Source organism: Saimiri boliviensis, chromosome 11, assembly GCF_048565385.1.
Source record: "Saimiri boliviensis isolate mSaiBol1 chromosome 11, mSaiBol1.pri, whole genome shotgun sequence".
Lineage (NCBI taxonomy): Eukaryota > Metazoa > Chordata > Mammalia > Primates > Cebidae > Saimiri > Saimiri boliviensis.
The window spans coordinates 106,989,089-107,007,393 of NC_133459.1; the positions used below are offsets into that span (position 1 = coordinate 106,989,089).

Genomic DNA, 18,305 nt, shown 5'->3' on the forward strand with positions numbered 1-18,305 from the left:
TAATGTTTTGCATATATACTTTTAATTTAAGTTTTATAATTTAGATTCAACATGAATTGCAACAAATGGATCTTCAGCAGAGTTACTAATAGAAAAATGAGCCTTGCCATCACCAGAAACGTAGATTTTAATGCCTGTACAATTGCCATTAATTTTATCTCCAGAAATGACATCACAGTATGTGCCAGCAGGAAGACCAGTTTGCAAAGTTAAAGAAAGTGACCTATAAAACAGAATTTAAGATTTAACTTCAATACAACAAAAAGCAAGAATACAGACTGTCTCTAACATGAGTAAACAACATAATTTTATGCTGTAGAACTCTAGGCAGTCAAGGTCTCATTAAAAAGAAAACCCATATGCCTCTCTAGTAGATGCAAATAGCTTACCCAGGACCAAAAGTAACCATACGGAAAACCTAGCAATTCCCTGATCAGTAGAGAAAGTATTGCCAAAAAATCAAAGTTGAAGAATATCATTGAAGATTGGCAGGAATTATCACACTTTGATAAAAGTGCTACCTTGGTAAAATCAAATTTGTGCTCAACCAAACTTAATACGATTACTTTTTAAAATACAAAGGATATTTCTTTTTTAATCTCTTTCTTTCCCATGAGGTTACAAAGAATTTGTGGTGTACATACAAGCAACCTAGCATTTCTATGAAGAAGTGATAGTTTGAAATATAAAGCTTTTTCACATAAATTTATTTTGGTATTTTCATCCTCAAAGGAAAGAAATTAAAGAACTAGACATGGGTCTTTTTGGCAAGACAGAGATCGACTTGACTTATATGTTTATGTAAGTATTTATCTTTCATCAGTGAAATGTAATATAGACCAGGATGGGCTATCTATGAGTATCAGTTGGTCTTTGACAGAGACATTTCAACTGCTTGCAAGGAGGTTTTCTGAGCCATAGGTTAGGGAATCATTTATCCGACAGACAAAAGATATAAGGCCACAGATGAAAGGTCAACAATGAGAAGTTTCAGAACTAAAACTCAAATCTCCTGAGGCAAATCATTAACCACAAGATACATGTTGTTCATACATATGCTTTAAAAATATTATTTGTCACAAGGAAATAGAGAAGTGAATAAAATATACCACAAAACTAGGTAGAGTAGTTGTTGAATAAAAGAGTTAGAAATAAAGATATTTCAGTACCGAGGCAGCATTTTTCCATGATTAAAAAAGCAGGACTACAAGACATGTTCTTTTAATGATTGCACAATCTGTATATTAACTACTTTGTGTATTTTGTGGCACGTGTAGGTGAGCACATATATGTGCATTCTGTAAAGGCATACGGTGCTGTAAGGGTGCACAGAAAGGACTCTGATGACAACAGAAAGACTTTATGAAAATAGGAGAACAAAGAAGTAAGAGCCATCATCCTTTGACTTCTGCCCATTTTGATCTCTATGTCTTCTTGCTCCACTGACTAAATGATTTTTCAGATACAATAAAAGGAAATCAACAGAAAAAAAAAATAAACCAAGAACATACAGGTACAAAACCTTATTTTTAATCAATATTTACTTACCAGTCATCATTGTTGAAAACAATGAATCCTCTGTTTCCTCTCCCAAAAGCCACTTGGTTGCTGCCATTATCCCACCAGTTTGTGAAAGGCTGGCCATCCACTACATTGCGGAAGAGAACCATGTTCCTAGAAACACAGTAACATATAAGACATTCACATTCTTAAACTTCAACTATTGTCAATAAAATGGTAAAGAAAGTTTACTAGCAGAGGAGATGTCTAAAAAAATATTCTCACCTTATTTGGCGCCACCGATGTTCACAGACCCAGTCATTGCCACAGGTAGTGTCTGGATTAATAGTAACTTCTTTAATTACTCCATTATTATTTGGTGGCCCAATCCAATCATTAACATCCTTAATTGGTGAGGGGGGAGAGGAAAGCCAAATTTTTATATTCATGTATTTCCCTCTTTCTTCTCCTTCACGGCAAACTCAATTTATCCTGCATTTTGTGTCTCTGTAGTCAGTGACTTGATCTAGAATGCAATGCCTCCATTAATTTTTACAGCACTCTGCCAGGTCTTTGTCATCTCTGTATCCTCTGGTTCTCTGTTGCTATATTTCAAGCAAAGGTAGCACATTTTTATCCTCTCCCTTTCATTCCAAAGAACTGCAAAGGCCTCTTTGCTCTGTCACCCAGGCTGGAGTACAGTGGCACAATGACATCTCATTGCAGCCTTGTTCTCCCAGGCTCAAGAGACCCTCCCATCTCAGCCTCCCAAGTAGCGGGGAGTGTTGGTGAGCCACAACCACAGGCAGCTATTTCTTCTTCTTCTTCTTCATTTTTTAACTTTTATTTTCAGTAGAGATGAAGTCTTGCTAGCTTGTCTAGTTTGTCTTGAACTCCTTAGGTCAGGTGATGGTCTCACCTGGCCTCTCAAAGTGCTGGGATTACAGGTGTAAGCCACTGCACCTGACCTGCAAGGCTTTCTTAACATCATGGTAAACCATGCGATGTCATTGAAACGGGGCAGGTATTAGTATTGGAAACAGCAGTATTAAAACATAGGCTCCATTACTAGTAGCTAAGAAAACTTAGTCAATATACACAATTTCTCTGTGTCTTGGTTTCCTCATTTGTGAAATGGGAATATTGCTTTTCTGCTATAAAAATTAAATAACGAATGTGAAAATGCCTTGAATGTGATGACGTGCTAAATAAATTTTAGAGTCCTTCATACTTCTTTTTAGATAAATGTACAAAACAATACTTCCGAATATTTTAAATAAAATTGGCAAGACTTTTAATATGTTTTTTTATTGGTACTGCTAAAAAAATTAATTTAATAAAAACCTGAATAACCGTAGGAAGGTTATCAGTGTTGACCCTGGAATCATGTCATATGGTGAAAAACAAACAAAACTAAGAGATTTTAGCATGCAGTTGTCCTAGCAAAGTGAAAATGTTATAGTAATAGAAAAATAAAAAGAGTCTCTGACTCCTAACATCAGAACTAAGACCAATTAATAGAAATCATAAGAGGTTGGCTCAATATAATGGAACACCTTCTAAATATTAAAGCTGTTTAACAATAGAATGAGTTGCTATACAAAGTAGTGGACTTCTCAAACTGAAAGGCATCTAGAAGAAGCCAGAGAGATATCGGTGTGCCTCATAGGAGTGAGGAATTTCTGCTTTAAGTGTGAAGTTTCTGTATGATGCTGTTTCTGAACCCTTTAGTTTCAAGGAAAACCTTCTACTAGATTTCCAGATATCTTTACACTCTTATTTCTCTGCTCCTTTCTGAAACTACTCATCAGATTAGTGTGTATACCATACTCTCAAATATTTTTCTCATTCTTACCTTTCTTAGAATACTCTATAAATTGCTATTCTTTAATATATATAATTTGCTTCCTCTTATAAGATACTTTTCCTATTTAACTCAGCTCAGCTGAATCACTTCTTTGTATTCCATATAACTTTAAAAAAAGTATTTAACAAATATTTATATTGCTTTTTAAGTTCTCTAGAAGTGTTGACATGTATCATCCTCATATCAATCCCAAGGTGGGTACGTGTTACAAGTCTATATTTTATTTCCTGTATCTTGTTCTTATTTTTAAGTGTGTGTGTGTATGTTTTTTTTTTCCTGCATGCTAGGCGGAAGTTTGTCATATTTCTCAAACAGCTTGCATACTCTGACAACAGAGAATATAAATTTTGCTATTTTAATATAATTGGCATTACTAAAATCAGAATCCTGTATCAGGTTTACATTTAATAAATATTTGTTGACTACATATAGAATTAATAGTGGTCACCAAAAGTTAGAGCAAAATTTCCTCCTTTTTCTTGAAAACGTGATATTTTGAATAACTCCATACTTACTCTTCCATTTTCAAAATGTCTTGCCCAACGGTAGCTTGACATCACTCGTGTAAATCCATAAGGATGAGCAAGCATAAATCCAACTGCCATTTTATACAGCCTGAAAGTTACATAATTATATTACCATAGAATCATAGAATATTTCTACCATCATTAAAAGATGTATTTACAAAATAGAGCACTTTGTTTTCTACCTAGCGTCCCAGAAGGTAAGAATGGAAGCTCCTCCAGCCCCATGTCCTCGTTGATTGTCATGGTTATCCACAAAGACAAGTGCTCTGTCAGAAGGCATGAAACCCCAACCTTCTCCCCAGTTCCTATTTTTGAAAAATAATATATGCAGTTATGTATTATTTCACAATAGCTTTAGAGTAACGTAACCATGCATCTCTTTCTGCATGGCATCTGAAGATTAAACTCTCTAATTAAATGGTTATTCTATCAGATACACACACACACACAAATATATATATATATATATACATACACAGACACACAATCACACACACAAACACACACATATATGCACACACACACGTGTATATGTGCACACAAACCATACACAAACACAAGTGAGTAATCTACATATACAGCCCATATTTGTATATGCATGTATGTAATCCTTGAATTCTATTCATATAACAGATATAAGATTACTGTTTAAAAAGTTTCCTTTTGGAGGTTTCAGCATATTCTAATTTAGAGGTACTCCAGAAGAATCAATATCCATATCACATTATAAAGAATGTCAAACTAGATTAAAATAAGGCTTCAATAATATATTGTTATAATATAAATGTTTTAGTGCTTTAATTAATATATGTAAGTTCTACAGTGTGGACACATTGTACATACTTTACAAATGATGGGATCATTTTAATAATAACCTGGCTTTAAAAGATTATATGCAAACATCAGTCAAATCTAGTATATTCATCTCATACTTAGGAAAATCCCCAGGGATTGTTTAGGGTTCTTAGGCATACTGTCCTGTGACAGACACTCTGAATACAAAAGATGATTGAATAGGGTTCGGGGGCACTCGAACACTTCTATTTTAAAAACTGACTCCTTGATAGTTGTCTGAATAAGAAAGTTCCAGAAAATAACTCACACCGGGGTACTATGACCAATAGATCTATGAAATAATTGAGGGAAAAAGTTGTATTTATTTACTTTAAGTAACACATCTTCTCTCCATCCCACTTGCGAATCACTGTGCCGAGTTTTGCACCATACTTGAATTCTGTCACCCGGCCATTTCCAAGGTACTGGCTGCTTGTAATTGGCTCACCACCCAGATCAATTACCTAGTAGAAATTTAGGAAAAATAACAATTTTCATAAGGTCTTTTAGTATTTTAACCAATACGGTAATATTATATACTACTTATTATTAGTTTTGGTGGTCTTTTTTTTTTTTTCCTGGCCTCAAGCAATCCTCCTGCCACAGCTTCCCCAAGTGCTGAGATTGCATGCATGAGCCACCACTCCCAGTCCTATTTCTGAAATGAAATGCTCAAAATGGTTTTCTTATTCTTATTATCTCAACAGGTAATATTCTTCTATTCTTTATTTTTTGATGAAGTATACACTACAATATTGAAAGAAATATGATGTCAACATTACCTGTTGTCCTGTGAGAATACTTACCTAATTTTTGGTCCTGTACCTCAATGTTAATAATAGGAACAGCTCAGACTAACACAACATTTACTATCTGACTGACATTTCTTGATAAATATTAACTTTTCATTTTCCAAAGAAAAAAAAGATATAACTATTATCATTCTCCTACATTCTGTATACCTCCATAAAACCTGTTGTGATAAAGAATTAGATATGCTGTATCCGAAGAAGAGGTTAGAGAACACTGTTTTATATAAATGACTCAGTCTTTATCCTACAGAAATTGCATTTTTAAGGGAATCTGCCATTGCTTTTCTAACGAATAAGATGACATTTTTATGCATATATATATAGATGTACCTCCTGGTAAATGAAAGGTTTACTTCCTTCAGGGAACCAGTTAGTGTTTAGATTATGCAGTTTATCCAAAACTGCCTTTATGTCTCCAGGCCACATGTGCTTGGAAGCATCAAGTCTGAAACCAGCAACACCAATGTCAATAAGATGGTTCATATATTCAGCAATCTTGGAACGCACATAATCTTTCTCCAGTGCAAGATCCAGAAGACCATCCAGACGACAATCTCTGACCTGTTGAGACAAAAAATGTTGTCATTGATTCACAAAACATCATTTTTTTTACCTGAGAATACATTTGGTTATTCATTGATTCAGTTATCCATCAATAGATATTTTGTAGTGACATCTTTGCACCGGGCACTGAGGATGTTAACAGCTTACTGTGGATTTATCTTTGAAATATTGTGTAGTAGAAACAGAGAATTTAGGAAATAAAGTTGATGAGCTTTTTAATTGACTGGGAGCTTTATAAAGGTGGGTAAGTGTATATTGATTAAACAATCTTGAGTCAATAGTTAACAATTTTAAAACATGGATTTGAGTCTCTTAAAGTAGTCAAACCTGTTAACCTGTGTCCCTAAGAGATCTGTAATAGTATTTAAAAGAGAGTTCAAATAGCTGCATGTCTATAACAAAAGGCATATATCACTCTTAATCAGATCACTATCTTAAAAAATTACCTGATTAGCATCATTATAGTTCTCAATATCTCCACTTCCAGTTTTACATTTACCGTCGTTAAAATCCCATCCCGAATATGGGACTGCTGGGAAATCCCTATTTCCAGTGTTGAAGTAACTTCCACAAGTACTGCTTGTTCCTGCACCGGCACCATTACCACACATATGATTAATTACAGCATCCACATAAATACGAACCTGGAAAACAAAGTTTCTACTTCAGTGTCACTTAACAGAGAGGTAGAAATTTAAAGCATTTTTGATTAAAGTTTACAGTGAGTTAATAAAACTCCAAAATATTTCCTTATGTCTTATAACTATTTCCCTGCAAGTCCAAAAGTCAAAGGTGAAAGGAAAGTTATGTGAACTAAACACCTACATCCATTCTAGATACTCGAGCAAATATTTATAGGAATGATAAATTGAGAGATCCTGAAACTACCATCAATAAGAGGAAATGCAAAAAGCCCTTTTCAGGGAGACAAAACTCAGTTGAGACTGGAAAGATTACTGTTTTGGAAACTTCAGTTGGTCACCAGGAGAAAGCCTGTACTCTCTGTCTCTCTCTCACTCTCTCTCTCTCTCTCTCTCTCTCTCTCTCTCTTTTATTATACTTTATGTTCTGTGGCAAATGTGCAGATCGTGAAGGATTGTTAAACTGGGCCCCTTCCTTACATCTTATAAAAAATTAACTCCACCCAGATTAAAGATTTAAGCCTAAGACCTAACACCATAAAAACCCTAGAAGAAAACCTAGGCAATACCATTCAGGACATAGGCATAGGCTAGGACTTCATGACTGAAACGCCAAAAGCATTAGCAACAAAATCCATATAGACAATTGAGATCTAATTAAACTTAAGAACTCTGCACAGCAAAATAAACTATCATTAGAGTGAACCCGTAATCAACAGAACGGGAAATCCTGTACCCTGTACTTAGCATTTGAAGACAAATAAGGTAGACAGTAGTCTTCAGTTTTGCTCCTCATGAAATAGAGAAACTAGCTATTCATCATGAAAAACTCAAGAATTTTGGATGGAGACATAAGTCATCTAAAAGGGATAGCAAATATGGTAACTGGAATTTTTAATTACTGACCAGAAAAGTATTTCCAGCAAATATGGATAGCTATAACGGTTGAAATTTGATGTTTTGCTTTATAAGTAAAAATTCTGATTTAAACTTTAACTTAATTCTTTAGTAGACAGACAGCACATACACAAATACTTACAAAAGTTGAACGTAAGGCAAAAGTTAATTTTGAGTTATAAAGTATCAAGTAAAATAAAAAATTGAAACTATGGAAAACCTTCTGCTCCAAAGGAGCGAGAAACAGGAGAGAGAAATCATTTTCCCATCTGCCATTTTTGAAAGAAACTAGAATTCACTTACCCCAACATTGTTACATCTAGTCACCATGTTTCTAAATTCATCTTCATTTCCAGATCTTGTGCATAATTTATAGCTAATTGGTTGGTATCTTTCCCACCAAGGTCTTGAAGGGTTGTGAACTACAAGATTTTCATTTGGTGGAGAGACCTACAAATTAAACAGTCTTAATAAGTACCAAATTGTGTCTTACATTATATCGTTGAATGTTCTAGAAACTAATCAATAATTAAAAAAAATTCCTGAATCTTTGTATGCAACTGCCTCTTGAAAATATTAACAGCACATTAGAGGATTCTTGTTGGAGAAAAGAATGTCTCAGAAAGAAAATACAAAGTTGCCAACAATACTACATTGTTTTTTCCTCGGAAAACTGTTTTACTTAGAATACTTAACATGTGAGGTACAATCTTGCCCCAGGTTCACAGGTAAGATCAGAACACTGTTTAATACAACACAGCAAATTCTGCAATTTATAATAGGAATAATACCCACCTGAACCCCTCCAAATCCATTGGGAGCTAAGTATCGCTCACATTCAAGAGCAATATCAACCCATCGCCATTCAAACAGATGAACAATAGATGTCCGTCCTTGTTGTGTATTTGGGGAATACTGAGCCCAGCACAACCCGATGGATAAGAGCAACAGAAAGAACTTCATTTTGCCTTGAAGTTGCCCGTGTCCTTTCTAGAGACTATTTATATTCCTGTAAGAAACACATTTTACTAAGTAAATATTAGCATGCCTAATGCTTGAGGACAAACCGTTTGGTCATAATCTGAAAAGGATCACCAATAAAAATTTTAACAGGTGAAGAACATTAAAAAGTCTCTCACGGAAATAATCTAAATGACCTTTAAAAATTAACCTTTTTTTCTTATTCATAAAATATTAACATTTACAAACCTCTGGTAGTGGGTATACACATACACACACACACACACACACGTATAGTACATACATAAGGACAGTGTATATATTTACATAAGACCTGTATACACACACGCACACACACGCACACACGCACACCTATATAGTCCTTATTTATGTGTGTGTATAGACATATATAGACTCGTGCGTGTGTGTGTGCGTGTGTGTGTGTGTGTGTGTGTGTGTGTGTGTGTGTGGTTTGGCTATGTCCCCTCCAAAAACTCATCTTGAATGTAGCTCCCGTAATCCCCATGTGTTCCTGGAGGGACCTGGTGGAAGGTAACAAAAATTGAATCCCGGGGGCAGTTATCCCACGTTGCTGTTTTCATGACAGTGAGTGAGTTCCCACAAGATCTGATGGTTGTATAAGGGGCCTTTGAGTTTTGGGTCAGAATATCTCCTTCCTGCCATCAAGTGAAGAAAGATGCATTTCCTTCCCCTTCCACCAGGTTTGTAAGTTTCCTGAGCCTTCCCCAGCCATGTGGAACTGTGCGTTGATTAAATCTCTTTCCTTTGTATTTTACCCAGTCTTGGTCACTCTTTTATAGCAGCATGAGAACAAACTAATATATTTATATATTACAGTGTGTGTGTATATATATATATATATATATATATATATATATATAATCCATATATGTAAAATACTCTCTCTCTCTGTGTGTATATATATATAGTCCATATATATATATATATATATATATATGTTTGTGTGTGTGTATATATATATAAATCTTAATTAAATAACATAAATAAGGATATTATTTTATTTCTGATATCCTTCACTAATGGAAAATCACAATTGATACCAACTGAATTTTCAAAATATTGCTTTAACTGTCTATTTTCAAATGTTTGTTATGTTTCCATTTAAAACAGAGGTGTTATGTAATATTTCCATTTTTAAAATCAGCTCTGTTTATCATCCTTAATTCAAATATTTGGTTTTTTATGTTTCTGTACTAAGATTTTAAAAATGATTCTATTATAATCATTCTATTATAAATAAATAAATTTGCATATCTTTCCTTCTTAATGTAATGTTAGTGAAATGCTGTGAAAGGAGTAGTAATAATACCGGTGGGAAAAACTTCATCCATTCATTCAACAGGTGTTAAGTGTGTGTCTGTTTTTTGCCAAGCACTGTAGGTGATTTTCAGGAGACAATGAAAAAGACAAGTTCCTGTTCTCAGAGATCTTACATTCTAGTGGAAAGAAAAGAAAATATACTTGTAAATAACAGTATTAGCAACAGTACTAACAGTGATGATAAAAATAATTTCAGACAGCCATAAAAACTTTATTATTTTTATAAACTTTATTTTTTATATAAAATAATACAATGGAGAATACCATTGCTGGCAGGTATTGTAGACTGTATAGTAATGGAAGAGATCCCTTAAAAGAGTGAATTTATGATGTGATATGAAGGATTAGAAGTGTCCAGTCATTTAGAGATCAAAGAAGGAAATATTTAGATAGTGGAAAGAGCAAGAGTAATGTCCCAAGAAAAGAAAAAGTTAATACATAAGACATGCTAAAAGAAAAAAAAAAAAAAAAAAACAGTCAGTGGCTAGAGCACATGTGATAAAGTGTGTGATAAAATGAGATGAGGTCAGAGAGGTAGGCCAGATCACGTAGAGCTTTGTAGAACCTGAATAAAGAGAGAGCTGTTAAGGCTGTAAGAAAGGGAACTGAAAGGCTAATAGGCTTTAAAAAAAATCACCCTTGCCTCTGGGAAGAAACCAGATTATAGCAGGATAAGAGTGGAAAGAGGTAGATGTTAGAAGACTTTATAGGACTTCTGCCAAGGTGGCCAAATAGGAACAGCTGCAGTCTGCAGATCCCCGTGAGAACAAGCCAGAAGATGAGTGACTGCTGCATTTCCAACTGAGGTACCAGGTTCACCTCATTGGGACTGCTTACAGTGGGAATAGCCCAAAGTGGGCAAGCTAAAGCAGGGTGGGGCACTGCCTCACCCCTGAGGTGCAAGGGGCTGGAGAACTCATTCTCCCAGCCAAGAAAAGCCATTAGGGACTTTTTCTGCATTCCAGCTCAGATACTGTGCTTTTCTGACTGTCTAAACAACCCACAGACCAGGAAACTCCCTCTGATGCCTACAATGCCAAGCTAAAATCCAATGGCTGGCTTAAAACTCCTGCAGCCATTACAGCAGCCTGAGCCCCACCTGGCACATTGGAGCTTGGTGGGGTGAGGGGCACCTGCCACCGCTGGGGTTCCAGTAGCAATTTCAACATTGCCTGTGTAAACAAAGCCCCCCGGAAGTTTACACAGCAGCTGGGTGGAGCCCAGAACTGCAGCTCATCATGGCCTCTGCAGGCAGACTGTCAAGTAGATTCCCTTCTTGATGGGCAGGGCATCTCACAAAAGAAAAAAAACACAGCAATCATTATATTATAAAGACCCATGCATAGGTATGTTCATTGTGGCACTGTTTACAAGAGCAAAGACCTGGAACCTACCAAAATGTCCATCAATGACAGACTGGACAAAGAAAATATACATCTTGGAATACTATACAGCTATAAAAAATGATGAGTTTGTGTCCTTTGCAGGGGCATGGATGAATCTGTAAATCATCTTTCTCAGGAAATTGACACAAGATCAGAGAAGCAAACACCACATTTTCTCACTCATAGGTGAGTATTGAACAATGAGAAGACATGAACACATGGAGGGCAACATCACACACTGGGTTCTGTTGGGGGGTACTAGGGAATGGGGCAGCAGGGGATAGGGAGGTTGAGGAGGGATAACAAAGAGAGAAATGCCAGAGATAGGTGACGGGGGGATGGAGGCAGCAAATCACATTGCTACGTTTATAACTATGCCACAATCCTGCATGATCTACATTTGTACCCCAGAACCTAAAGTACAATAAGACAAAATTGCTTAGAAGGGGGAGTCTTTTGGGATTTGCTGAAATGGAAATATGACATTTGTAATTAACGTGTCACATGTTTTACAGAATTTGAATTTATTCTCCTTTGTCATTTTAATACAGCCTCTTTTGATCTTTTTATACTTTGATTTATCTCTGTCCAAAATATGTCAGATCCTAAATTGACAAAACTTGAATAAAAACGGTTTTGTTGCCCAAAATGGGAAAAAAAAACACGGCAGCCCATCAGGGACTTACAAAGTCCCTACCTTCCTGGGACAGAGCGCCTAGGAAAACAGGCAGTTGTGTGTTCCACTTCAGCAGACTTAAATGTTCCTGCCCAGCATCCCTGAAGGGAGTAACTGATCCCCCAGCACAGTGCTTGAGCTCCCTTAAGAGACAGGCTGCCTCCTCAAGTGACTGCATGACCCACCCCCCTACCATTTATCCTAACTGAGATACACATACACATTATACAGGAGAGCTCTGGCTGTCATCTGGCAGGTACTGTTTTGGGATGAAACTACCAGAGGAAGAAAGAAGCAGCAATCTTTACTATTCTGCAGCCCTTGTGGGTGATTCCTAGGCAAGCAGGGTCTGAAGTGCACCTCAAGCAAACTCCAGCAGACCTGCAGCAGAGGGGCCTGACTGTTCGAAGGAAAACTAACAAACAGAAAGAAGCAGCTTCAACATCAACAGAAAGGAGGTCCACTCAGAAACCCCACCCAACAGTCACCAACTTTGAAGATCAAAGCTAGATAAATCCAGGAAGATGGGAAGAAACCAGCACAAAAAGCCTTAAATCACCAAAAGCCAAACCATCTCTTCTCCTCCAGGGTATCACAATCCCTCACCAGCAAGGGAGCAAAACTGGATGGAGAATGAGCTTGATGAATTGACAGAAGAAGGCTTCAGAAGCTGGGTAAAAAAACTTGTCTGAGCTAAAGTGGTATTTTCTCTTCTTTTTTTTTTTTTTTTTTTTTTTTTTAGATGGAGTTTCACTCTTGTTACCCAGGCTGGAGTGCAATGGTGCAATCCCGGCTCACCACAGCCTCTGCCTCTTGAGTTCAAGCAATTCTCCTGCCTCAGACTCCTGAGTAGCTGGGACTACAGGCATTTTCTAAGCCATTGCAAGGAAAGTAAGAACCCTGAGAAAAGGTTAGATGAAATGCCAACAAGAATAACCAGAGTGGAGAAGAACATAAATGACATGATGGAGCTGAAAAACACAGCATGAAAACTTCTTGAAGCATACACAAGTTTCAATAGCTGAATCGAGCAAGCAGAAGAAAGAATATCAGAGATTGAAGAATAATTCAATGAAATAATGCAATAAGGCAAGATAAGAGAAAGAAGAGTGAAAAGAAATGAAAAAAACCTCCAAGAAATATGGGATTATGTGAAAAGACCAAACCTACGTTTGATAGGTGTACCTGAAAGTGACGGGGAGAACAAAACCAAACAGAGAACACTCTTCAGGATATTATCCAGGAGAACTTCCTCAACCCAGCAAGGCAGGCCAACATTCAAATACAGGAAATGCAGAGAACACCACAAAGGTATTCCTGGAGAAGAGTAACCCCAAGGCACATAATCCTCAGATTCACCAGGGTTGAAATGAAGGAAAAAATGCTAAAGTCACCCAGAGAGAAAGATTGGGTTACCCACAAATGGAAGCCCAACACACATTAGATCTCTCTGCAGAAACCTTACAAGCCAGAAGAGAGTAGGACCAATATTCAACATCCTAAAAGAAAAGAAGTTTCAACCCAAAATTTCATATCCAGCCAAACTAAGCTTTATAAGCAAAGGAGAAATAAAATTCTTTACAGACAAGCAATGGCTAAGAGATTTTGTCACCACCAGGCCTGCCTTACAAGAACTCCTGAAGGAAGTAGTAAACATGGAAAGAAATGACCAGTACCAGCCACTGCCAAAGCATACCAAACTATAAAGACCATCGACACTATGAAGAAACTGCATCAACTGACAGGCAAAACAACCAGCTAGCATCAAAATGACAAGATCAAATTCACACATAGCAATATTAACCTTAAATGTAAATGGGCTAAATGCCCCAATCAAAAGACACAGACTGGCAAATTGGATAAAAAGTCAAGACCCATTGGTGTGCTATATTCAGGAGACCCATCTCATGCAAAGACATATGCAGGGTCAAAAAAAACGGATGGAGGAAGATTTACCAAGCAAATGGAGAGCACGAAAAAAGCAGGGGTTGTAATCCTTGTCTCTGATAAAACAAACTTTAAACTAACAAAGAAAAAAAAAAAAGACAAAGAAGGGCATTACACAATGGCAAAGGGATTAATACAGCAAGAACAGCTCACTATCCTAAATATATATGTACCCAGTACAGGATCACCCAGAAACATAACACAAGTTCTTAATGACCTACAAAGAGACTTAAACTCCCATACAATAATAGTGGGAGACTTTAACACTCCACTGTCAATATTAGACAGATAAATGAGACAGAAAATTAACTAGGATATATAGGACTTGAACTCAGATCTGGACCAAGTGGACCTATAGACATCTACAGATCTCGGCACCCCAAAACCACAGAATATACATTCACCTCAGCATCCCACCGCACTTATACTAAAATTGAGCACAAAATTGGAAGTAGAATACTCCTCAGCAAATGCAAAAGAATGGAAATTATAACAAACAGTCTCTCAGACCATGGTGCAATCAAATTAGTACTCAAGATAAAGAAACTCACTCAAAACTGCACAACTACGTGGAAACTAAACAACCTGCCCCTGAATGACAACTGGATGAATAATGAAATAAATGCAGACATAAAGATGATCTTTGAAACCAATGAGAATGAAGACACAATGTACCAGGAACATTTTTTAAATGTCTGGGACACATTTAAAGCAGTGCCTAGAGGGAAATTTATAGCAATAAATGCCCATTAGAGAAGGGAGGAAAGATATAAAATCAACACCCTAACATCACGATTGAAAGAACCAAAGGAGGAAGATCAAACAAATGCAAAAGCCAGCAGAAGCCAGCATAAAGGGCTCCAGAATTTTGTTGAAGGCCTTCTCTGCATCTATTGAGGTAATCACGTAGTTTTTGTCTTTGGTTCAGTTTATATGATGAATTATCTTTATAGATTTGCTTATGTTGAAACAGCCTTGCATCCCTGGGATGAAGCTCACTTGATCATGATAGATTAGCTTTTTGATATGCTGTTGGATCTGGTTTGCCAGCAGTTTATTGAAGATTTTTGCATCAATGTTCATCACGGAAATTGGCCTGAAATTTTCTTAATTTTATATAATAAATTTTAAATATTAAACATTTATAAAAATCTTAATGTAGAAATCTAAAAAGCCAAATATTTGAATTAAGGATAGTAAACAGCTGATTTTTAAAATGGAAATACTACATAACATATATATAAGGACTATATATATTTAGTGTATTATATATGGAATGTATATATACACTGTTATATAAACATATATATATGTGTATATGTGTGTGTGTGTGTGTGTGTGTGTGTGTATTAGTTTGTTCTCATTCTGCTATAAAGACGTGATCAAGACTGGGTAACATATAAAGGAAAAAGATTCAATCAACGCATGGTTCTTCATGGCTGGGGAGGCCTCAGGAAACTTACAAACCTGGTAGAAAGAGATGCAAACACATCCTTCTTCACCTGATGGCAGGAAGGAGACATTCTGACCAAAAACTCCAAAAGTTTCTTATACAACCATCAGATCTTGTGAGAGCTCACTCACTATCATGAAAACAGCAATGTGGGATAACTGCCCTCAGGATTCAATTTCCATTACATTCCACTAGGTCCCTCCCAGAACACATGGGGATTATGGGAGCTACATTCAAGATGAGTTTTTGGAGAGGACACAGACAAATCACACACACACACACACACACACACACACACACACACATGAGTCTATATATATATATATATATATATATGTACACATCCATAAATAAGGACTGTATAGATATGTGTGGGTATATATATATGGGTGTGTGTGTGTATATATATATATATATATATATATATATATATATATATGAGTCTTTATGTGTATAAATACATACACTGTCCTTATGTATGTGCTATATGTGTATGTGTGTGTGTGTGTGTGTATGTGTGTGTGTGTGTGTGTACACATTGCCAGAGCTTTGTAAAGGTTAATATTTTATCAATAAGAAAAAAAAGATTAATTTCTAAAGGTCATTTAGATTATTTCCATGAGAGACATTTTAATGTTCTTCACCTGTTAAGGTTTTTATTGGTGATCATTTTCAGAATATGACCAAACAATTTGCCCTCATGTATTAAGGCATGCTAATATTTACTTTGTAAAATGTGCTTCTTACAGGAATATAAATAGTTTCTGGAAAGGACACTGACAACTTTACAGCAAAATGAAGTTCTTTCTGGAGGTACACAGAATGTAGGAGAAGGATAATAGTTATGTCTTTATTTTCTTTGGCAATGGAAAGAGTATTTATCAAGAAATGTCAATCAGATAGTAAATGTTGTGTTAGTGTGAGCTGTTACTATTATTATCATTGACGTATGAGATGAAAAATTAAGTAATTATTCTCACACAACAACAGGTAACCTTTACATTATGTTTCTTTCAATATTGTAGTGTATACTTTATCAATAAATAAAAAATAAAAGAATATTACCTGTTGAGATAATAAGAATAAGAAAACCATTTTGAGCATTTCATTTCAGAAATAAGACTGTGCATGGTGGCTCCTGCATGCAAGCTCAGCACTTGGGGAAGCGGTGGCAGGAGGATTGCATGAAGCCAGAAAAAAAAAAAAAAAAAGGAAAAAAACAAGACCCAAACTAATAATAAATAGTATATAATATTAATTTATTGTTTAAAATACTTTAAAGTCCTTATGAAAATTGTTATTTTTCCTAAATTTCTACCAGGTAATTGATCTGGGTGGTGAGTCAATTACAAGCAGCCAGTACTTTGGAAATGGCCGGGTGACAGAATTCAAGTATGGTGCAAAACTCGGCACAGTTATTCACAAGAGGGATGGAGAGAAGATGTGTTACTTAAAGTAAATAAATACAACTTTCCCCTGAATTATTTCATAGATCTATTAGTCATAGTACCCCGGTGTGAGTTATTTTCTGGAACTTTCTTACTCAGACAATTATCCAGGAGTCAGTTTTTAATGAGAAGTGTTCGAGTGCCCCGGAACCCTATTCAATCATCTTTTGTATTCAGAGTGTCTGTCACAGGACAGTATGCCTAAGAACCCTAAACAATCCCTGGGGATTTTTCTCTAAGTATGAGATAAATATACTGGATTTGACTGATGTTTGCATATATCATTTAAAACCATGTTATTATCATTAAAACAATCTCATCATTTGTAAAGTATGTACAATATGTATTTACTGTAAAACTCACATATATTAATGAACTTAAGGTATTAAAACATTTATATTATACCAATTAGTATTAAGGCCTTATTTTAATCTAGTTTAACATTCTTTATAATTTAATATGGATATTGATCCTTCTGGAGTGCCTCTAAATTAGGATATGCTGAAACCTCCAAAAGGAAATTTTTTAATAACAAAAATCTTATATATGTAATACAAAAAGAATTTAAGTATTACATACATTTATATAAAACATGGACTGTATATGTAGGTTACTCACGTGTTTGTGTATGGTGTGTGTGTGCATACATGTGGGTGTGTGTGTGATTGTGTGTGTGTGTATATATATGTATCTGATAGCATAACCATTTAATTAGGGAGTTTAATCTTCAGATGCCATTGTTGCGTTACTCTAAAGCTATTGTGAAATAATAAGTAACTGCATATATTATTTTTCAAAAATAGGAACTGGGGAGAAGGTTGGGGTTTCATGCCTTCTGACAGAGCACTTGTCTTTGTGGATAACCATGACAATCAACGAGGACATGGGGCTGGAGGAGCTTCTATTCTTACCTTCTGGGACGCTAGGTAGAAAACAAAGTGCTCTATTTTGTAAATACATCTTTTAATGATGGTAGAAATATTCTATGATTCTATGGTAATATAATTATGTAACTTTCAGGCTGTATAAAATGGCAGTTGGATTTATGCTTGCTCATCCTTATGGATTTACACGAGTGATGTCAAGCTACCGTTGGGCAAGACATTTTGAAAATGGAAAAGTAAGCTTTGGAGTTATTCAAAATATCATGTTTTTGAGAAAAAGGAGGAAATTTTGTCCTAACTTAATATGACCACTATGAATTCTATATGTATTCAACAAATATTTATTAAGTGTAAACCTGATAACAGGATTCTGATTTTAGTAATGTCGATTATATTAAAGTAGCAAAATGTATGTTCTCTGTTATCAAAGATTATGCAAGCTGTTTGGGAAATATGACAAATATCCTCCTAGCCCACAGAAAAGAAAAAAAAAACACTTAAAAATAAGAGCCAGACACAGGGAATAAAATATGGACTTCCAACAAGTA

At 35.7% G+C, this 18,305-nt stretch overlaps 1 protein-coding gene and 1 long non-coding RNA gene across 3 annotated transcripts in view; one reads left to right on the forward strand and one right to left on the reverse strand.

The window, feature by feature from the left end:
* LOC141580330 (pancreatic alpha-amylase) overlaps positions 1-18,305 on the reverse strand; it is a 27,258-nt gene continuing 8,953 nt past the window's right edge. The window contains exons 2-11 of one of the 2 annotated variants that reach the window (XM_074381329.1): positions 8,438-8,651; positions 7,946-8,092; positions 6,551-6,748; positions 5,871-6,101; positions 5,059-5,192; positions 4,077-4,199; positions 3,883-3,982; positions 1,786-1,904; positions 1,549-1,674; positions 1-223 (exon numbers count right to left, since the gene is read on the reverse strand). In XM_074381329.1, coding sequence (XP_074237430.1) covers positions 34-223; positions 1,549-1,674; positions 1,786-1,904; positions 3,883-3,982; positions 4,077-4,199; positions 5,059-5,192; positions 5,871-6,101; positions 6,551-6,748; positions 7,946-8,092; positions 8,438-8,605 — 1,536 coding nt within the window. In that variant the 5' untranslated portion in view covers positions 8,606-8,651 and the 3' untranslated portion in view covers positions 1-33. Of the gene's footprint in view, positions 224-1,548; positions 1,675-1,785; positions 1,905-3,882; positions 3,983-4,076; positions 4,200-5,058; positions 5,193-5,870; positions 6,102-6,550; positions 6,749-7,945; positions 8,093-8,437; positions 8,653-18,305 lie in introns of those variants that run through there. The other variant, XM_074381330.1, reaches the window with a different exon arrangement.
* On the forward strand, positions 16,853-17,993 carry LOC141580429 (uncharacterized). The gene is made up of 3 exons (XR_012512626.1): positions 16,853-16,880; positions 17,677-17,799; positions 17,894-17,993. It is a non-coding gene; the product is annotated as an uncharacterized LOC141580429 (long non-coding RNA).